At 39.4% G+C, this 24,042-nt stretch overlaps 1 protein-coding gene and 1 long non-coding RNA gene across 3 annotated transcripts in view; one reads left to right on the forward strand and one right to left on the reverse strand.

Annotated features, from left to right (window-relative positions):
- gramd2aa (GRAM domain containing 2Aa) overlaps positions 1–11,433 on the forward strand; it is a 91,717-nt gene extending 80,284 nt beyond the window's left edge. For both annotated transcript variants that reach the window (XM_061974900.2, XM_061974901.2), the window contains 4 exons: positions 1,493–1,670; positions 6,544–6,637; positions 7,870–7,974; positions 10,664–11,433. In XM_061974900.2, coding sequence (XP_061830884.1) covers positions 1,493–1,670; positions 6,544–6,637; positions 7,870–7,974; positions 10,664–10,667 — 381 coding nt within the window. In that variant the 3' untranslated portion in view covers positions 10,668–11,433. The remainder of the gene's footprint in view (positions 1–1,492; positions 1,671–6,543; positions 6,638–7,869; positions 7,975–10,663) is intronic.
- LOC133615966 (uncharacterized) lies at positions 1,489–16,414 on the reverse strand. The gene is made up of 4 exons (XR_012050829.1): positions 15,926–16,414; positions 10,649–10,802; positions 7,829–7,963; positions 1,489–1,631 (listed from the first exon to the last, which is right to left on the reverse strand). It is a non-coding gene; the product is annotated as an uncharacterized lncRNA (long non-coding RNA).
- Between the last annotated feature and the right edge of the window lie 7,628 nt (positions 16,415–24,042).

The raw sequence follows: 24,042 nt of genomic DNA on the forward strand, positions 1-24,042 counted from the left end.
TCTTACCATCCAAAAATCGCTGCCGTTGTGTCCTTGGGCGAGACACTTCACCCTTTGCCCCCGGTGCCACTCACACCGGTGAATTGAATGATGAATGACAGGTGGTGGTCGGAGGGGCCGTTGGCGCAAATTGCAGCCACGCTTCCGTCAGTCTACCCCAGGGCAGCTGTGGCTATGAAAGTAGCTTACCACCACCAGGTGTGAACGAATGATGGGTTCTACATGTAAAGCGACTTTGGGTACTTAGAAAAGCGCTATATAAATCCCAGTTATTATTAATTTATAAGTAAAGGTAAGACCATAATAACGTTTTTTTTATTAAATGTGCTTTTTTGTGTGCTACAGTTTGTATGTGTAAAGTTAAAGTTAAGTTAAAGTACCAATGATTGTCACACACACTAGGTGTAATGAAATTTGTCGTCTGCATTTGACTCATCCCCTTGTTCAACCCCTGGGAGGTGATGGGAGCAGTGGGCAGCAGCGGCACCGCGCCCGGGAATCATTTTTGGTGATTTAACCCCCAATTCCAAGCCTTGATGCTGAGTGCCAAGCAGGGAAGAATGCTGGTATGAGCTTTTAAACATAACCCGTTAACTGCTGCCAATCAAATGGTGAATAAGATACTCTTTAGGGTTCATATGTTTGTAAATCTGACTGTGATGAAGTCAGTGCCTCACCAGCCATCAACCTCACCGCACGTCACTGCTACACATATAGGCAATGATACATTTCAAACATGTTTGCCTACGCCATAAGATGTGAGTGTGGCATGGCGCCAAACTTTGCTCCGATGGTTTTTGGCCATTTTTCGGCAAAAAAAAGGGGTCGTATTTTAACAAACTCCTCCTTGGGACTTTGGTCAAAAGAGTCACGGTTAAAATCACAGCTACGACACATAGAGGTGATGATAAATTGCGAACAAATTTTGCTTCCACCATAAAATGTGGGCGTGGTATGGCGCCAAACATTGCGCTGACACAAAACTTTAACTTGGCTCCACAAATTCAGATCTTGATCATATTTGGTAGAAATTATAATGATGACACCCGAAAGGGGTCAGTACCTGTTCTTACCTATTCAAAGTGGGTGGAGCCTAGCGGCAAAAACTGCCCCACGCTATCACCAATTGAACAGTGATTCCTGCACTTTATGGATTACTTAAGTAGGTAATTTAGGTTGACCGTTGCAATAAAAAGGATTTTGGTCCAAATGTTTTTCTTGAGTAGCATTTTAGGCCCATTAACTTGCACCTTTTTTCTTGATCATAACTATTTTATTTGAGTTGTTGTTACTGATTTATGCAACATTATAATTGATACCTCGGTTGACTATGAACTTACTGATCAGTTAATGATCATTATCTGTCTCCTGACATGTTTAGCAGTACAGTATGACCAAACGTACTCACAGCGACTCTGTTTAGAATAATCCAAACACGACTCACGTTTTCAACTGCAGGAATAGATTTTTGATCCATGCTTTTCTGCTCCAGGATGAATTCCCGGCTCCCGACGAGTTCCCGGCAGAGGACGAATTTCCGTCCGTGTTGAAGTGGAGAAGGAAACCCTCGGTGGTGTCCGTGTCCTCCTCCCTTCCTGACCTCCTGGGGAACTCCAGCAGCAGTCTGAGCGCTGCCAACACACCCTTCAAGTTAGAGCAGCCTCTGGAAGGTGAGGAACCTTCCAGAAATTAAGCTTTGTTCAAAAGACACTCGCTCAAAGGGGTCATATTACAAAATCCAAAACCAGTGAAGTTGGCTCGTTGTGTAATTCGTAAATAAAAACAGAATACAATGATTTGCCAATCCTTTTCAACTTATATTCAATTGAATAGACTGCAAAGACAAGATATTTAATGTTCGAACGAGAAAACTTAATTTATTTGTGCAAATAATCATTAACTTAGAATTTATTGGCAGCAACACATTGCAAAAAAGTTGGCACAGGGGCATTTTTACCACTGTGTTACATGGCCTTTCCTTTTAACAACACTCAGTAAACGTTTGGGAACTGAGGAGACCAATTTTTTAAGCTTTTCCGGTGGAATTCTTTCCCATTCTTGCTTGATGTACAGCTTAAGTTGTTCAACAGTCCGGGGGTCTCAGTTGTAGTATTTTAGGCTTCATATTGCGCCACACATTTTCAATGGGAGACAGGTCTGGACTACAGGCAGGCCAGTCTAGTACCCGCACTCTTTTACTATGAAGCCATGCTGTTGTAACACGTGGCTTGGCATTGTCTTGCTGAAATAAGCAGGGGCGTCCATGGTAACGTTGCTTGGATGGCAACATATGTTGCTCCAAAACCTGTATGTACCTTTCAGCATTAATGGTGCCTTCACAGATGTGTAAGTTACCCATGCCTTGGGCACTAATACACCCCCATACCATCACAGATGATGGTTTTTGAACTTTGCGCCTATAACAATCCAGATGGTTCTTTTCCTCTTCCTCTCGACGTCCACAGTTTCCAAAAACTATTTTAAATGAGGCCTCGTCAGACCACAGAACACTTTTCCACTTTGCATCAGTCCATCTTAGATGAGCTCAGGCCCAGCGAAGCTGGCGGCGTTTCTGGGTGTTGTTGATAAATGGCTTTCGCTTTGCATAGTAGAGTTTTAACTTGCACTTACGGATGTAGCGACGAACTGTAGTTACTGACAGTGTTTTTTTTAAGTGTTCCTGAGCCCATGTGGTGATATCTTTTACACACTGATGTCGCTTTTCGATGCAGTACAGTCTGAGGGATCGAAGGTCCTTAATATCATTGCTCACGTGCAGTGATTTCTCCAGATTCTCTGAACCTTTTGATATTACGGACCGTAGATGGTGAAATCCCTAAATTCCTTGCAATAGATCGTTGAGAAATGTTGTTCATAAACTGTTCGACAATTTGCTCACACATTTGTTAACAAAGTGGTGACCCTCGCCCCATCCTTGTTTGTGAATGACTGAGCATTTCATTGAAGCTGCTTGTCTCCCCAATCATGGCACCCACCTGTTCCCAATTAGCCTGTTCACCAGTGGAATGTTCCAAATAAGTGTTTGATGAGCATTCCTCAACGTTCTCAGTCTTTTTTGCCAATTGTGCCAGCTTTTTTTAAACATGTTGCAGGCATCAAATTCCAAATGAGCTAATATTTGCAAAAAATAAAGTTTTCCAGTTCGACCGTTAAGTATCTTGTCTTTGCAGTCTATTCAATTGAATATAAGTTGAAAAGGATTTGCAAATCATTGTATTCTTGTTTTTATTTACGATTTACACAACGTGCCAACTTCACTGGTTTTGTAAAATGCGCCAAACGTGGGGAAGTGTGGACGGAGTGTTTTGCATATCAGCCATCATGCACTTTAATGGAATTATATATGTGTATTTTTAAATTATATATACCTACTTTATTATGTCCACAAAGTTTAAAGAGCAGCGGGTGTGTTATGTGTTACTGTGTGTTGACTTTATTTGTTGGTTAGAGTTCATTTACACCATGAGTGGGGAAAGTTGTTAGGACTTGGTCATATATATACTGATGCTGTGCTCAACTTACTGTCAAATCAAATTTGTGGTCATTATACTGTCAAATCAAATTAGTGGTCATTGACCGTCCATCTTAACTCTGGCTACCAGAGGGCGGTATTTATTACCTAATGCTTGTCATAAGAGACTATATGCAGACAGTTGCCCTGATGTGGGCTCTGTACTGCGGATGTCGTTGTGGCTTGCACAGCCCTTTGAGACACTTGTGATTTAGGGCTATATAAATAAACATTGATTGATTGATTGAGTTGCACACCGCAGGCCAATGTTTTTGTTTAACTTGTGATGCCTTGGCCCGCGGGCCGTAGTTTGGACACCACTGTTCTATATAAATGGATTTCACACTGTAAAGTCCTTTGAGTCTCTCGAGAAAAAATGTGATATAAATATAATTGACTTCACATTAAATAAATTTTTAAATGTTGATTAATCACAGTTCATTGCATAATTGAAATGACTTTTGCTGTCAGAATGACATACATGAACATTGTTTGTATGTTGTACTTGAATGCACGTAATTTATTCACTTAAAACATCCATCCATCCATCCATTTCCTACCGCTTGTCCCTTTTGGGGTCGCGGGGGGTGCTGGAGCCTATCTCAGCTGCATTCGGGCGGAAGGCGGTGTACACCCTGGACAAGTCGCCACCTCATCACAGGGCCAACACAGATAAACAGACAACATTCACACTCACATTCACACACTAGGGCCAATTTAGTGGAACATTTTACATATTTGTTGTTATTAATCACAGGCGTTAAAGCATGACAGTCCTAATATGTCTTTCTTTCTCTCATGTTAGCGACAGCAAAAAAAAACAAAAAACGAGTAACTGCTTTTGGATAGCAGCGTCTCTCTTATGCAACAGCACATTAAGCTCCAAACAAAGACTAAATTATGTGGGGGAGGTGTAGCATTAAAAAGCTTTGAGGGGATTCAGATTAAATCCAGATAATCACACACACACACACACACACACCCACGCACACAAAATAATTTGACACTTTATACAACTGAAAATCATAGTAATGTGCTTGGACAATATTATCATGTATGATTACTTGGGCAGCATGGTGTATTATGTGGATTAGCGTCACATCCCAGTGGGGGGAAGGGTTTAGAAGTATTTATTGTCCAAATGAGTTCAAATTCAGTCAATATAGAAGAAACTGTAGTTTTGGAAAAAAACCGTCAGTAAGGATGAATTTGTCTAAAATTACCAAATTTATGCAGAATCATTACTCAAGGTATTGAACCAATTGGGCATCTCCATAGCAAATTTGAGGCCAAAAAACCTGACGGAACAGTCGACCGACATAGGGCCTGATCTACAAAAGTTTTGCGTATATTGAAACGCGTGCAAACTTAAACGTGAACGCAAAACTGATATTCTAAACTTGTGCGCGTCTATTTTTTTTTAAAACATGTGTTCATTGGGTTTTTACAGACATACAATTGACAAAATGGAACACAAATATATCAAATGTTGTTTCACCCCACAAGTAAAATAGAAAATAAAATAAGAACTACATATATATGTATATTTATATAGGTATATGTATATGGTTATACAAAACCCAAAACCTGTGAAGTTGGCACGTTGTGTAATTCGTAAATAAAAACAGATGATTTGCAAATCCTTTTCAACTTATATTCAATTGATTAGACTGCAAAGACAAGATACCTAAAGTTCGAACGGAGAACAAAATTATTTTTTTTACAAATAATCATTAACTTAGAATTTAGAATCTTTGGTCCGGAGGGCACAACGTCCACAGTTTCCAAAAACAATTTGAAATGTGGACTCGTCCGACCACAGAACACTTTGCAACAGTCCATCTTAGATGATGATGCCCAGCGAAGCCGGCAGCGTTTCTGGGTGTTGTTGATAAATGGCTTTCGCTTTGCATAGTACCGTATTTTTCGGACTATAAGTCACAGTTTTTTTTCATAGTTTGGCCGGGGGTGCGACTTATACTCAGGAGCGACTTATGTGTGAAATTATTAACACATTACCGTAAAATATCAAATAATATTATTTAGCTCATTCACGTAAGAGACTAGACGTATAAGATTTCATGGGATTTAGCGATTAGGAGTGACAGATTATTTGGTAAATGTATAGCATGTTCTATATGTTATAGTTATTTGAATGACTCTTACCATAATATGTTACGTTAACATACCAGGCACGTTCTCAGCTGATTATTTATGCCTCATATAACGTACACTTATTCAGCCTGTTGTTCACTATTCTTTATTTATTTAAAATTGCCTTTCAAATGTCTATTCTTGGTGTTGGCTTTTATCAAATAAATGTCCACAAAAAATCCAACTTATACTCCAGTGCGACTTATATATGTTTTTTTCCTTCTTTATTATGCATTTTCGGCCGGTGCGACTTATACTCCGGGGCGACTTATACTCCGAAAAATACGGTAGGTGTGCAAACTGGCACAGTTACGCACAAATGGCTGTGAGAAAGGAGGCGATTTAGAGAGAATCCTCCGTCCTACGTGTGCGTGTCAAAATATTTGGACTGTCATAAATAAAAAATATTAGACATACCTATTCAGCAATACCATTTTATAGTTTTATAGCTGCTGGATGACTTAAGGGGCTGACTAAAACAAATTCAAATGGTTTTATTTGGTGTCTGTTGCCGTATTATTTTTGGCATTCATATATGCAATTGCATGCGGGAGATGCACATTTTTTCTGTCAAAATTGAAAGTTAGTTAAAAAAAATTTTTTAAAAGTACTTTGTTGACAAATACTCTAGGTTTTCGCGGGTCTCATAAAATGATGTGTGAGATTGACACCTGTGCTTTAGAGGTGAGAGAAAAAAATCCTTGTGCCCTCTATGGTGCTCACAAAGTGGTTCAAACCAAAGCTCGAAGCATGTTATCTCTCCATGTTGCACACTGCTGTAACTGTTGTGTAATTGCTAACCATGTATGTATGTATGTGTGTATGTGTGTGTGCGTGTGTGTATGTATGTGTCGCAGAGCGAGCTTTGCAGACAGACAGAGGCCTTTTATCCGAGCCAGTGGCAGAGCTGGGCCAGATGGAATACCAGCTGCTGAAGTTCTTTACCCTGCTGTGAGTGTGCACGGGAACACGCACACATGCTCACAAACATGTTTTTATGTGCAGCCTACAACCACGTGCATAATAATATGATGACAGGAACAAGTATTTGACTTGGACTTTAAAGCTACTGCCAATTGGCTTTGTATTTCATCCATTTTCTCCCGCTTGTGCCTTTCAGGGTCGCGGGGGGTGCTGGAGCCTATCTCAGCTGCATGATTAATATTATGATTACTATATAGTATTCTGATTATTAGAATATCTGAAAAAATTAGTGATAAATAGCCTCTAATATGCAAGCACTCGTACACACGTTAAGTTAATCACTTCTTATGTGACACTTGGCACTCCTTTTGGACATTAAATGTGTTGATTGTGCTCATACATTCTTAATATGCTCCACATAAATTGTAGGTATAAATGGTGTAGTAGGATTTATTAATTTGTTATAACACGTGGTATACAATTACACTATTCAACATGTCTGAATAGGAGTAGGAAGAAGCAGTTTATTTACCCCTATATCCCTTTTTCCACAAATTCTTACTGATAATAATGCCTTCCCACCATATCTATTAAGGTTTATTTCACACAGAATGGTAATCGATTTAATAAAAGAAAATAGAGCAATCCTATCTCCAATCCCAGTTTTACAATACTTAGGATACAAAAAATAAAATACAGTTGAGAAGACATACAAAATAGAATACAAAAACAACAAAAAAAGGAAACCTAAAATTAATAAAAGGAACAACAATATCAATAACATCAATAATACTGATTAAAAGCATTAAACAACAACAACAAAAAGTATTATTTTTATTGTCCCTTATCACTTCCATCACCATCACAGCCATAAAAAACTGTCAGTCTGCCGCCATTATTCACCACAAGGAAACAATTTCCTATTTTAAGTTAATTTTATAGTTTATTTAAGGCTTGAATTGTACTTGAGTACCATATTTTAGCAGCAGCAGCAGTATGTATGACAACCTCATCCTCAGTGCTCCAAATGTGCCATTAATCTTGACAGCAAGCTAACTGGCGCCCCGCAGTGTTCATTAAGTGACATTACATCACTCCTGTCTACTTCAGACTTACTTAATGTAATGCAAAGTAAGCAGCAACTGAATGTATTTTTTTTACTTCCAACAAAATGCATGACAAAAAAAATTATGTTTTCTCATTTTTATGTTCTTTTACCTTTTTATGGATTTCCTATTTCCATTCGGTTGTGTTGGCAGGATCATTCTCCTCATCCTGTCCTCGTGCTACCTGGCATTCCGCGTCTGCAGTCTGGAGCAGCAGCTTTCCTTCCTCAGCAACCCACATTTACCCCTAAGAGAGAGGTCAGTGTCATCAATCAAAGCAATAATTCACTGAGCAAGTTACACTATAAAAATGGGACCCATTACCTCCCTGCTTGGCACTCAGCATCAAGGGTTGGAATTGGCGGTTAAATCACCAAAAATGATTCCCGGGCGCGGCCACCGCTGCTGCCCACTGCTCCCCTCACCTCCCAGGGTGATGGGTCAAATGCAGAGAAAAATTTCGCCACACCTAGTGTGTATGTGTGACAATCACTGGTACTTTAAAGGCCTACTGAAATACGATTTTCTTATTTAAACGGGGATAGCAGGTCCATTCTATGTGTCATACTTGATCATTTCGCGATATTGCCATATTTGTGCTGAAAGGATTTAGTAGAGAACATCGGCGATAAAGTTCGCAACTTTTGGTCGCTGATAAAAAAGCCTTGTCTGTACCGGAAGTAGCAGACGAGTAGCGTGACGTCACAGGTTGTGGAGCTCCTCACATCTGCACATTGTTTACAATCCTGGCCACCAGCAGCGAGAGCGATTCGGACCGAGAAAGCGACGATTTCCCCATTAATTTGAGCGAGGATGAAAGATTCGTGGATGAGGAAAGTGAGAGTGAAGGACTAGAGGGCAGTGGGAGCGATTCAGATAGGGAAGATGCTGTGAGAGGCGGGTGGGACCTGATATTCAGCTGGGAATGACTAAAACTGTAAATAAACACAAGACATATACTCTGTTAGCCACAACACAACCAGGTTTATATTTAATATGCCACAAAATAATCCCGCATAACAAACACCTCCCCCCTCCCGTCCATATAACCCGCCAATACAACTCAAACACCTGCACAACACACTCAATCCCACAGCCCAAAGTACCGTTCACCTCCCCAAAGTTCATACAGCACATATATTTCCCCAAAGTCCCCAAAGTTACGTATGTGACATGCACATAGCGGCACGCACGTACGGGCAAGCGATCAAATGTTTGGAAGCCGCAGCTGCATGCGTACTCACGGTACCGCAACTGCGTATCCAACTCAAAGTCCTCCTGGTAAGAGTCTCTGTTGTCCCAGTTCTCCACAGGCCAATGGTAAAGCTTGACTGTCATCTTTCGGGAATGTAAACAATGAAACACCGGCTGTGTTATCCGGCCCAACACCTGCCGCAATACACCGCTTCCCACCTACAGCTTTCTTCTTTGCTGTCTCCATTGTTCATTGAACAAATTGCAAAAGATTCACCAACACAGATGTCCAGAATACTGTGGAATTTTGCGATGAAAACAGACGACTTAATAGCTGGCCACCATGCTGTCCCAATATGTCCTCTACAATCTGTGACGTCACACGCTGACGTCATCATACCGAGACGTTTTCAGCAGGATATTTCGTGCAAAATTTAAAATTGCACTTTAGTAAGCTAACCCGGCCGTATTGGCATGTGTTGCAATGTTAAGATTTCATCATTGATATATAAACTATCAGACTGCGTGGTCGGTCGTAGTGGGTTTCAGTAGGCCTGCTTAAGGCCGATGACAAACGATTCACGGACCACAGATGGCCCCTGTGCCGCACTTTGGGCAACCCAGCTGTAAAAGCTAACTGTTAATGGCCACCATAGTCTTAGTAACGTAGTGTATTTGTTCACATATAGTTTAAGTACCAATGATTGTCACACACACACTAGGTGTGGTGACACCTAGGTTATCCTCTGCATTTAACCCATCACCCTCACCCCCTGGGAGGTGAAGGGAAACAGAGAGCAGCAGTGGTGCCCGCGCCCGGGAATAATTTTTGGTGATTTAACCCCCAATTCCAACCCTTGATGTCAAGTACCAAGCAGGGGTCCCATTTTTCTAGTCTTTGGTATGACTCGGCCAGGGTTTGAACTCACGACCTACCGATCTCAGGGCGGACACTCTAACCACTAGGCCACTGAGCATATGGGACGTGGGTTGTCTTACGTCAGCACCAGAAGTCGTAAAATAAGATGTTCACCTGGCGGGTTTTTCCGGGGATGAATAGAGAAGTCCTTCTTTAGCTGCCGTCTGGTGTTATCATATATTGCTGCCTTTGCACCTGATGTTTACTTTTGTATGCACATTATATCAACAAAAAATCCTGACTTTGGAGCAATGTTCACGGACTCTAGTATTTGGCTCTCTATTAGATGCAATGCTTTTCCGTATTGGGACCATGACTTCGGTCCTAAAATATTCACCGGTCCTCATATGGAAGGTACTTTTCTTTGTTGATGTCTCAAGAAGGGTACAAACACATGAACACACACACACACACATCTGTCAAAGCCCTCTGACGTGTCACAGCTTCACAAACATTCGTGCGAAACAGAACTCAAATAACATCAAAGTGGGTTAACAAAGTTTCATTTACAGATTATTATTTACACCCAGCCAGTAAGAAGACGCTGCTGTAGCGTGCATACACACACTACATCACCATGGCAACAAGCACTGCCTGGATTGATACTGCCTTTTCAAAATGTAAAGTCTTATCTTTTTCATGGATTTCAACGACATTTACAAGTGTTAGTAAAGTTCCATGCTCCACAATTTTCAACAACCCCCCAAAAATGAAATGTAAAATATGAATGAGATCGTAACTTCAAGCGCTTAAAAAACGGGAGAATAGTGCCTGAAGAGAAGAAGAAGACTCTTATTACATAGGTGTTATTAATATTACTTTCCTGTTGTCCAGGTAACCTTGGCTCCTCCTGGCTGCTGTTCACTCTTCCCACACACAAATCCGGGATCAAACTGGTCACAAGCTTAAAGACCTTCCCTCCACGGGACTGGCGATCACTTTGAGACTATGCAAACAGCCTCTTTATTTGTGTCTGTTAAAAAAAACAACCAACAAAAACACCCATGACTTTGAGGTGAAGATAATCCAAAACAGGAAGTGCTTGACAAGACATTCCGTGTCACTCATCCTTCATCCCAAGTGAACGCAACCAAACGAGCCGCTGACGCCATCACGGCACCGGACTTAAGCACTTTAAAAATGATGTCCATGTAATTTCCAAATTACTTTGAAGTGTTTGTGTTATTGTTGAACGCAGGTACTCTGTGAAAGTATTGATGGAATGAAAGAATCACCCGACTGAAGGAAATCATCTTTGAACTGTCATATACTAACACTATGTGTGTTAATTATAATAATGTGAACGCAGTTATTAGCTAATAATGCTGCGTTTCTATTTATAGATGTAGTAATCTGCTTTGAGGATGGTTTATTTTATACATTTCAAAGGGCAGATTGAATCATGACAAATGTAAGTGATGTTAGGTTTTTATGAAGGATGTCATACTGATTTTGCTGACTGGTGGAAATGTGGTTCTTGTCTGGTTATGAATTTAATTCGCGACAGACTAGATCAGGGGTCCCCAAATTTTTTGACACGGGGGCCGCATTGGGTTAAAACAATTTGGCTGTGTGTGTGTGTATATATATATATATATATATATATATATATATATATATATATATGATGATATATGATACATGTGTATACATATATGTATGTATATACGTATATGATGATATATGATACATGTGTGTATATATAAATGTATGTATATACGTATACACTGTACATTTAATTTTTTATGTGTGTGTATATATATATATATATATTTTTATTTATTTATTTTTTTTTTGCGCAATAATTGACTGAAAGAGTGCATACTTTGCTGATGTCACGTTATCGATGGGAAAATGCCTTTTTAGACAATATGATTTGCTTAAGCGGCTAGGAGACACCGAGAGTAAAAAGCAGTAGAAAATGGATTAGAAAGGACAGATTAAAAAAAATAAACTTAAAAAAAGTTACATGTTTTTGTTTTTTATTTTTTTAACTTGGAACTTCCCGCAAGCCGGATTTTGGAAGCTGGCGGGCCGGATCCGGCCCGTAGTTTGGGGACCCCTGGACTAGATTATCCAGCGTTTGTTGTTTTTTTATTTGTATTCACATGTACTGTATTTGTTTAGTATGAATACAATAATTTAATAAAGATAATATATGTATATATAAGGGGTGTTGATATCGGTCCGATATCAAATATCAGTTATATGATAAGATGTAGATCAGAATATTGTAATTTACACAATTATTACTTTATTGTTGACAAATATTGTACATTTAAATGTTTTTGTTGTTTTCGTTGTAAACATTCCATAAGGTGGTGCCATTTTTCCATGGTTTGGCAGTGACATCAATAGTTAAAATACTATCTCACCTAAAAAATGTGTAGCATTTTAACTATATAGAAAAACATACACAAATAATAGGTAAGATAAAAATATATTAATGGATATAAAAGTGTAAAGAACACTACAATGAAAATTAGGACATAATAAAAATGTGAGTACAAAATTGTGCTATCCTACATGGTTGGTGTACGCTTTAACTACAACTAACCTTTAGAACAGGGGTGTCAAAGTCATTTTAGCTCAGGGGCCGCATGGTGGAAAATCTGTGCACAAGCGGGCCGGGCTATTCAAATCATCGCATTAAAACTAAAAAATAAAGACAACTTCAGATTGTTTTCTTTGTCTTACTTTGGCCAAAAATAGAACAAACACATTCTGAAAATATTACAATAAAAATATAGATTAAAATACTGGCAGCGGTAAAGTTTAGATCCATGAAGGAAAGAAGAGAGTGAATGAATGTTTATAACGGAATACATTTACATATGCATAAAAATGTGTTTTTTGTATTATTTTTTTAATGAATTAAGTAACGTTTATGACAACCTTTTTCCAAAACACAGTATAGAATGTGAGATACATTTATCATTTGTTTTCAAAGCTTGTTACAAAAAAGTGCGACCACAAAAATTTACTGTGCGACCCCATTTTGAAAATTCCTAGCGCCAACACTGATGGAGTATTGATCCGTGCAAAACAGCAGCAGGCGGCCGTGGCCTGCGAGCCGGTTCTAATACTAATCAATAGGGATGTCCGATAATGGCTTTTTGCCGATATCCGATATTCCGATATTTTCCAACTCTTAATTACCGATACCGATATCAACCGATACCGATATATACAGTCGTGGAATTAACACATTATTATGCCTAATTTGGACAACCAGGTATGGTGAAGATAAGGTCCTTTTTTTTTATTTTTATTAATAAAATAAAATAAGATAAATAAATTAAAAACATTTTCTTGAATAAAAAAGAAAGTAAAACAATATAAAAACAGTTACATAGAAACTAGTAATTAATGAAAATGAGTAAAATGAACTGTTAAAGGTTAGTACTATTAGTGGACCAGCAGCCCGCACAATCATGTGTGCTTACGGACTGTATCCCTTGCAGACTGTATTGATATATATTGATATATAATGTAGGAACCAGAATATTAATAACAGAAAGAAACAACCCTTTTGTGTGAATGAGTGTAAATGGGGGCGGGAGGTTTTTTGGGTTGGTGCACTAATTGTAAGTGTATCTTGTGTTTTTTATGTTGATTTAATAAAAAATAAAAATAAAAAAAACGATACCGAAAATAAAAAAAAACGATACCGATAATTTACGATATTACATTTTAAAGCATTTATCAGCCGATAATATCGGCAGGCCGATATTATCGACCTCTGCTAATCAATAATAGATAAGAGATCAATTATCGATAATTCATTTGCGGGCCGGATCTGACTGACACCTGTGCTTTAGAAAAATGGACCTGAAAAGTGAACCCAAATAAAATTAAATACAATTTTCAAAAATAACAATTTAAAATGTATGTATTTCTTTATTTTTATGGGTAAACATATGTATACATATTTTTTAATTTAACTCTTAACTCGCCCACGCTAAATTTGCATGTGCATAAAAAACTGCTCCCAATTATGGAGGTATCCGTGTCTTTATTATGAAAGCTTTTTTTAACACTAAATTTATATAACTGATTTTTTTTGCTTCTAAATTTTGTGAACTGATTTTTTTTTCTACAATTATGCCGACAATTCAATTTTAAAAAAATTAAAAAAAATCAGTGTTTTAAAATTCAGGTTCTCATCGTTCACTTAAAAGACTCTTGAACGTCGTCTTGCTTGTAACCGGTTGCCTCCATGTGAGAGCCTTTAAAGACACATTCACTTCAAAACACTGGAAAACTCAACATACAGGTAAGGTAAAGTATGTGGATATAACTTATATGACATACAAAATAACGTCTCTGTGACATTCCAACATAAAATAAATGCATTAAAACGCACGCGCTTGCGTGATGCTAATTTACATTGGAAATGTCATATACATGCTACTGATTAGCATTAGAGATTTTACATGGCGATTTCAACACCTTCAAATGTGGTAATTAAAACTACAACCAAGATGCACATTATAATCAAACAGCGAGTGCGTATTAATACTATACATACAATATAAACACTTTGTCGGACTCACGAAAAGACAAGACTGGCAAGTTGAATTTCATGGCAAAATTTTCCTGACTACGGCAAGTCAAATAGGACAAACTGTAATGACCAGCCCTGAACCCTAAATCCTCAAATAATTACTTAAATGTGTCATTAAATAATTAAAACCACAATTAAATACATACATGTGTTATTAAATGTCATTCATTCGTTTGATTTAAAATTACATTTAATTATTTAATTAACCATTTAACGATTTAATCAATTATTTATTTAACTATTTAAGAAATGCATTATTTATTTATTTATTTAATTCATTAATGACACATTTGAGTAATTATTTAAGGTTGTGGCCTTTCATAACATTCTGCGCTGCGCCTAAAGTTTGTTTTTTAACGAACAATTTAACACAAACAAGTATATGTGCAATGTACGAAAAATGAAGGCACTCCCAATGCAATTCGCTATTTTTAAATATTTTACAAGTGGAGCAATCATACAGCAATATAAACCAAATTGAATACAATCGTCAAAAACTGTTGAAAAGTAAAGGTAAAAATAAGAGACAGTATAAACGACAAAGGATAAAAATGAGCTTATGTAAAAGAAATTAAACTCACCCAATAAAGACAATAATTTAACGGCTTTTCAATTTTTTGACATTTTCTAGGATTGACACTGCATTGTTGTGCATGTCTCTTACAGCCATGTGGGGGCGCTGTTCTGCCAGTGCTTCTTTTCCACATTTAAAGTTAAAACTACAATATACTCTATATTATATTTACTGAGCAACATCAAAACTAGATAATTGTCCCAGTAATACAATACATTTTAGTATTATAATTTGTCATTTGCCATCTGGCAATGCTGTTTGATACACACTTGAGGGGACCGACAAGCATGTGTTTTGAGCAAGATTGGTGGACAACAATTGGCCACAATCAAGCATGGGAACCATATCTCATTTTTAGATTTAGCTGTTCTCTTAGTACTCCCTCCTTTATCGCTGTTAATTGGCTCCCACATGACCGCAATAAATGAATTTCTGCAAAGTAGTAATCCTCGATTATAAAAACACACTTTTTATAACTCGAGCATAAAAAAATACTGTTATCCACCTTCTAAATATATATTTTTTATTATCACAAAACCCTCTCGACATAAAATAACACCCTTTAATCACCTTTACACTCTCCTGATGCAATATAGTAGTACTGCCTGATGCTTAGCCAATCAGTGGCGACAATACTGAACAGCGTGCTCTGATTGGTTTAGTCTTATGTAGTGGCCAATACTACTGTAATATTGAGTTTTTTAGTTCATTTAGCCATTTTTATGTCTAATTTTGTCAGAGTTTGTAGGACGCGAACCCCAAGATGCAGAGAAGGCGGAAGGCGTTATACGGGAAAACATGATTTAATGTTCGAAATAAAGTAAACACACAAACTAGGAACAGGCAAAATGGAAACAGGAACCAGAAAACAGAAAAACTGGAAATAGCAAACGGCTAACAGGAAAACAAGAAGCTAGGAGAAACCAACCGTAAATAGCTATAAGGAACAGCTTACCGCTATGACGACAGCGACAAGGACAGGTAGACACTACAATGACATCGGCAATGACAATCAGGTAGTGATGACAATGATCCAGCAGGGACTGGAGGGTAGGGCAGGTATAAATAGCAGCTGGCTGATTGACACCAGGTGTGGCCAGGTGCCAATCAGCCACAGCTGAGGGGACACAGCACTCAGGGAGACAAGTAGGAAATAAAGACAAAATAAAAGTGCTGGACAGAAAACTAAGACAAACTCAGAGAAAAAACTAAAACACAGTCAAACTGTCAGGGACAAGCCTGACAGTAGCCCCCCTTCCTATAACGGATACCAGACGTTCTAGAACCCCCCGCCCCAAAAAAGTCCAAAGTCACGGGAGGGTGGAGGGAGGACAAGGAGGTGGGCCACCAGGCTAAGTGTCCCCGCAACCAGCGGGGAAGAGTTAGGTGGCGACAGCGAGTTGAACGCCGCCGCAATTGGCGAGGCGGCTCGTCCGCCGGTGTGGGAAAACCCACCGGAGACGATGGTGGCGCCCTCTGCTGGCCCACCGGAGAAGATGGCGGTGGCGCCCTCTGCTGGCCCACCGGAGAGGATGGCGGTGGCGCCCTCTGCTGGCCCACCGGAGAGGATGGCGGTGGCGCCCTCTGCTGGCCCACCGGGGAGGATGGCGGTGGCGCCCTCTGCTGGCCCACCGGAGAGGAGGATGGTGGCGCCGTCTGCTGCTGGCCCACCGGAGAGGAGGATGGTGGCGCCGTCTGCTGCTGGCCCACCGGAGAGGAGGATGGTGGCGCCGTCTGCTGCTGGCCCACCGGAGAGGAGGATGGTGGCGCCGTCTGCTGCTGGCCCACCGGAGAGGAGGATGGTGGCGCCGTCTGCTGCTGGCCCACCGGAGAGGAGGATGGTGGCGCCGTCTGCTGCTGGCCCACCGGAGAGGAGGATGGTGGCGTCTGCCGGCCCACCGGACTGCATGGTGGCGTCTGCCGGCCCACCGGACTGCATGGTGGCGTCTGCCGGCCCACCGGACTGCATGGTGGCGTCTGCCGGCCCACCGGACTGCATGGTGGCGTCTGCCGGCCCACCGGACTGCATGGTGGCGTCTGCCGGCCCACCGGACTGCATGGTGGCGTCTGCCGGCCCACCGGACTGCATGGTGGCGTCTGCCGGCCCACCGGACTGCATGGTGGCGTCTGCCGGCCCACCGGACTGCATGGTGGCGTCTGCCGGCCCACCGGACTGCATGGTGGCGTCTGCCGGCCCACCGGACTGCATGGTGGCGTCTGCCGGCCCACCGGACTGCATGGTGGCGTCTGCCGGCCCACCGGACTGCATGGTGGCGTCTGCCGGCCCACCGGACTGCATGGTGGCGTCTGCCGGCCCACCGGACTGCATGGTGGCGTCTGCCGGCCCACCGGACTGCATGGTGGCGTCTGCCGGCCCACCGGACTGCATGGTGGCGTCTGCCGGCCCACCGGACTGCATGGTGGCGTCTGCCGGCCCACCGGACTGCATGGTGGCGTCTGCCGGCCCACCGGAGTGCATGGTGGCGTCTGCCGGCCCACCGGAGTGCATGGTGGCGTCTGCCGGCCCACCGGAGTGCATGGTGGCGTCTGCCGGCCCACCGGAGTGCATGGTGGCGTCTGCCGGCCCACCGGAGTGCATGGTGGCGTCTGCCGGCCCACCGGAGTGCATGGTGGCGTCTGCCGGCCCACCGGAGTGCATGGTGGCGTCTGCCGGCCCACCGGAGTGCATGGTGGCGTCTGCCGGCCCACCGGAGTGCATGGTGGCGTCTGCCGGCTCACCGGAGTGCATGGTGGCGCCGTAGGTTGCAGACCCACCGGAGATGATGGCGCCGTCTCTTGCAGACCCACTGGGGCGAGAAGTAGCTGTGCCTCCCCAGCTGCACTGCTACTCATAGCCCCTCCCCCAAGGGACGGATCCCAGACGTCCCCAGATAGGACCACAGACGACAGGGGTGGGAGGGAGAGGGCTTGAAAAGCGGCCGAACTTTTCTTCAGATTAGCCATTAAGTCCAAAGCTTTGTTAAGCCTCTCCGCCATGGACATCTCTGCGAGATTCGAATTTGGCTGGATCATTATGTCAGAGTTTGTAGGACGCGAACCCCAAGATGCAGAGAAGGCGGAAGGCGTTATACGGGAAAACATGATTTAATGTTCGAAATAAAGTAAACACACAAACTAGGAACAGGCAAAATGGAAACAGGAACCAGAAAACAGAAAAACTGGAAATAGCAAACGGCTAACAGGATCTGGCTAACAGGAAAACAAGAAGCTAGGAGAAACCAACCGTAAATAGCTATAAGGAACAGCTTACCGCTATGACGACAGCGACAAGGACAGGTAGACACTACAATGACATCGGCAATGACAATCAGGTAGTGATGACAATGATCCAGCAGGGACTGGAGGGTAGAGCAGGTATAAATAGCAGCTGGCTGATTGACACCAGGTGTGGCCAGGTGCCAATCAGCCACAGCTGAGGGGACACAGCACTCAGGGAGACAAGTAGGAAATAAAGACAAAATAAAAGTGCTGGACAGAAAACTAAGACAAACTCAGAGAAAAAACTAAAACACAGTCAAACTGTCAGGGACAAGCCTGACAAATTTAGTGCAAATATTTTGTAGAAGAGTCCTATATATATATATATATATATATATATGTATATATATATATATATATATATATATAATAAAATCAATCAATCGCCAACTATTTTATATATATATATATATATATATATATATATATATATATATATATATATATATATATATATATATATATATATATATATATATATATATATATATATATCAGCGACCCCAAAAGGGATAAGCGGTAGAAAATGGATGGATGGATATATATATATATGTGTATATATATATATATATATATATATATATATATATATATATATATATATATAAATAGTTGGCGATTGATTTTGTCATCGATTTGTTGGATCTATGCTATGCGCATGCGCAGAGGCAATTTTTTTTAAATTGTTTAAATTTTTTAATTTTTTTATAAACCTTTATTTATAAACTGCAACATGTACAAACAGCTGAGAAACAATAATCAAAATAAGTATGGTGCCAGTATGCTGTTTTTTTTTTCCAATAAAATACTGGAAAGGATAGAAATGTAGTTTGTCTCTTTTATCCGATTATTAATCGATTATTCGAAGTAATAATCGACAGATTAATCAATTATCAAATTAATCATTTGTTGCAGCCCTAATATATATATATATATATATATATATATATATATATATATATATATATATATATATATATATATATATATATATATATATATATATATAAATAAATGGATATATAATTAAAATTTGTGAAAGTTCGACTCCTACTTCCGTGACAACCTCCCTATAGCTTTGTATTCAATCAGAAATATCAAGCAGCTAGTAGAGAGTGTTTTGCATTTTTCCCATCATGCTTTGTGATGGATTTAAATGGGTCTGATTTTGAAATATTTATGGTGCATGAATATTTGTTATAATATCCACAAAGTTCAGCGAGCAGGTTGTGTTATGTGTGACCATGTCTGTTGGCATTTTGTGTTGGTTGGATTTCTTTTTGCCCCATGACTAGGGAAGGTTATCGGCATTACGTCATATAAGTTAATGCTGTGCATCAAGCTGTCAAGATCGCATATAAAGGTCGTTGGTGCAATATTACTCCAATTGTTCAACAACTGTTGTCCAAATTATAATGCCCGAATCCGTTTTTTTTTTGTTTTTTTTAAATGAATACAATCTTCCTGCAGGCAACAAATGCCTTTTTTATACTCATGACATTACGCAAGCCAAATTGAAGATGTCGGCGGGCAGCACTTGGCCTGCGGTCCATAGTTTGGACACCTCTGTGTTAAACAAACACTTATTGAGCCATGGGCTGATGGAATTTTTTTTGATTATCAATGGAGGAGTAGTGTTTATTTTTTAATCACCAAGATGTATATGTATTATTGGCTATGGTTATAATTGATGTCAAACAGTTACTATATGGCACATCACGTTTCCAGTTTCCTATTACAACGTGGCTACAAAGTAGTAAGAAGAAGCACAGCTTAAAATGATGATTATTAAATAAATAAATAAATTCATTATAATCCTTTATGCTTCAAAAAAGTTTTATTGTGCGGGAAGGAAGGTGGTGTTTGTGTGAGTTTTAGTGTACAAATCGGAGCAGATGTCCTGACAAGCAGCAGAGCTCCAGGGAGACATATTATCGTCCGTCTCGGAATGCTCCCCAGAAGCCCTCTGACCTTTAACCTCTGTGGCGCGAAGGACAATGCTGACTGTATCTTCACGGTAACGCTTTGCGTGACACATGCTAAAATCATCAGCACAGCAAGGCGGCCATGTTGGAGCGTCCACATCAACACAGATGTGCACTGCAGAGAGAGTGAGAGGTGCTGCTTCTGTTTACATGTGCAAAGGTGTTATCATTACAATATACCCAGCAGGCACAAGACATTAAAACATGGCGAGCTACCTAGTGGCTAACGTCCATTTGCAGTCAGCTAAACAGGCTTCACTACACACCGTAGGAGGATACAGACCTCGACTGTAACAATACCAAGTACAGAACCCAAAACCAGTGAAGTTGGCACTTTGTGTAAATCGTAAATAAAAACAGAATACAATGATTTGCAAAATCATTTTCAACTTATATGCAATTGAATAGACTGCAAAGACAAGATATTTAATGTTCGAACTGGAAAATGTTGTTATTTTTTGCAAATATTATCTCATTTGGAATTTGATGCCTGCAACGTGTTTCAAAAAAGCTGGCACACGTGGCAAAAAAGACTGAGAAAGTTGAGGAATGCTCATCACAACGCTTATTTGGAACATCCCACAGGTAAACAGGCTAATTGGGAACAGGTGGGTGCCATGATTGGGTATAAAAGCAGCTTCCATGAAACGCTCAGTCATTCACAAACAAGGATGGGGCGAAGGTCACCATTTTGTGAACAAATGCGTGAGCAAATTGTCGAACAGTTTAAGAACAACATTTCTCAACCAGCTATTGCAAGGAATTTAAGGATTTCACCATCTACGGTACGTAATATCATCAAAAGGTTCAGAGAATCTGGAGAAATCACTGCACGTAAGCGATGATATTACGAACCTTCGATTCCTCAGGCATCAAAAAGCAGTGTGTAAAGGATATCACCACATGGGCTCAGGAACACTTCAGAACACCACTGTCAGTAACTACAGTTGGTCGCTACATCTGTAAGTGCAAGTTAAAACTCTACAATGCAAAGCAAAAGCCATTTATCAACAACATCCAGAAACGCCGCCGGCTTCGCTGGGCCTGATTAATCTAAGATGAACTGATGCAAAGTGGAAAAGTTTTCTGTGGTCTGACGAGTCCACATTTCAAATTGTTTTTGGAAACTGTGGACGTCGTGTCCTCCGGATCAAAGAGGAAAAGAACCATCCGGACTGTTAGAGGCGCAAAGTTCAAAAGCCAGCATCTGTGATGGTATGGGGGTGTATTAGTGCCCAAGGCATGGGTAACTTACACATCTGTGAAGGCGCCATTAATGCTGAAAGGTACATACAGGTTTTCCAGCAACAAATGTTGCCATCCAAGCAGCATCTTTTTCATGGACGCCCCTGCTTATTTCAGCAAGACAATGCCAAGCTACATTCTGCACGTGTTACATCAGGCCTGTAGTCCAGACCTGTCTCCTTTTGAAAATGTGTGGCGCATTATGAAGCCTAAAATACCATAACGGAGACCCCGGACTGTTGAACAACTTAAGCTGAACATCAAGCAAAAAAGGGAAATAATTCCACCTGAAAAGCTTCAAAAATTGGTCTCCTCAGTTACCAAACGTTTACAGAGTGTTGTTAAAAGGAAAGGCCATGTAACACAGTGATAAAAATGCCCGTGCCATTTTTTTTGCAATGTGTTGCTGCCATTAAATTCTAAGTTCATGATTATGTGCAAAAAAAAAAATGTTTCTCAGTTTGAACATCAAATATCTTGTCTTTGCAGTCTATTCAATTGAATATAAGGTGAAAAGGATTTGAATATCATTGTATTCTGTTTTTATTTACAAATTACACAACTTGCCAACTTCACTGGTTTTGGGTTTTGTACAAGAGCCGAATATAGTTGACACTACAATGATAAGACCAATATTTTTTATTATCACAAAATATTTTGTCTTTTTTATTGTTTATAAACCCAGGAAATACGTCCCTAGACACATATGACCAATGTATGACACTGTAACTCCTTGGTATCGGATCGATACCTAAACTTGTAGGGTCACCCAAAACTAATGTAAAGTATCAAACTTTAGAAGAATAAGTGATTATTACATTTTAACAGAAGTGTAGATAGAACATGTTGAAAAAGAAAATAAGCAGATATTAACAGTAAATGAACAACATCCATTTTCTATCGCTTGTCCCTCATAATTTTGACAAAATATTACAATGGGAAATGACACAATATGTTACTGCATATGTCAGCAGCTAAATTGGGAGCCTTGTTTGCTTACTTACTACAAAAAGAAAAATTGTTGGTGTTGTGCGGATCGATACTAAAATATCAATACCGCTGATACCAGATCTTTATGCTCTAATATTGATCCTCCAATCAAAATATCGATACTTTTGATACTTTAGTTCAGGAGTGTCAAACTTTTTCCACCAAGGGCCACTACTAAAAAGTCAACGTTTGCAGGGGCCATATTGATATTGTTTAAAAAAAATGCTAAAAACATATTCAGTGTCAGCTTTGTATATTATTATTAATTATTATTTAGTACATTTCAGCTTTTTCTCATTACATTCTGATTAGTTAGCTCTTTTTTTTTCTTACATTTTTATTATTTTTTCCATGTAATGATTAAATAAAAATAAAAATAAAAATAACAAAATGGTTGTTTAACTGCATAACCGAGTGTGTCAAAAATTATGCCTTTCCAAAAATATTAATGTTCAGTTACACATTTAAGTGTTTATTATGGTTGTTGGCCCTGCGATGAGGGGGCGACTTGTCCAGGGTGTACCCCGCCTTCCGCCCGATTGTAGCTGAGATAGGCTCCAGCGCCCCCCGCCACCCTAAAGGGAATAAGTGGTATAAAATGGATGGATGGATTATGGTTGTTGTAATTTTTCTAATTAATTCATAAGTTAGTATTATTTAATTGGTTAATGAATAGTAAAGTATGGGAGCATTTTAATATATTTTTTATTTTTTTAAAGAAAAAGCTAAAAACAGATATGATATGATATTATATATATATATATATATATATATATATATATACATACATACATACATATATATCTGTATGTATGTATGTATGTGTATATATATATATATATATATATATATATATATATATATATGTATGTATGTGTATGTATGTATGTATATATATATATATATATATTCAAAGACAAAACTTTGTGTTATAGATGACAAAGTATATTATTTATTTATTTATTTTTTAATCTGCTTTTTTTCATTATATTCCTTACATGATTACTGTTGTTGTTTTAGATAGATATGTTACTATTTGTAAATACACAACTTTTTTTAATTTTAACAGACACTTTTGGTATATTTGCACAAAGCCGATACCAGCCTGAATTTTACTTGGTAGTATCGGATCGTGATAAAATCAGTGGTGTCGCACATCATTACAAGTTATCTGCGCTCCGCGAAAGCTTTTGTTATAGTTGCAGAACTAAATTCATGAAACTGAATTTTTTTGTGTTTGAAATTTGTGAACTGAATTTTTTTTACATCAAATTATGTTCACAATTTTATTGAAAACTGTGAGCAAAAGTTTGTTTAAATATTCACTTTGTTAAAAGTCAGCATAAAACAATCAGTTACATTACTAGTGTGTTCACTATCTTATTTAATGCCAAAATTGTTCTTTGATTGCAATAATAAACCTATGTTTAATGTTTCATAAGATTTTCTGTTAAAATAATCCACTAATAAAAATTTTTGTGGTCCTCTTTATTATTAAACGTATCAAAATACATTCTGGTACCAGTACTAAAATATACAACCTTAGTTGATACATTCTCTTTTAATGATGTTA

This window comes from Nerophis lumbriciformis, linkage group LG15, assembly GCF_033978685.3.
Source record: "Nerophis lumbriciformis linkage group LG15, RoL_Nlum_v2.1, whole genome shotgun sequence".
Taxonomy (NCBI): Eukaryota; Metazoa; Chordata; class Actinopteri; order Syngnathiformes; family Syngnathidae; genus Nerophis; species Nerophis lumbriciformis.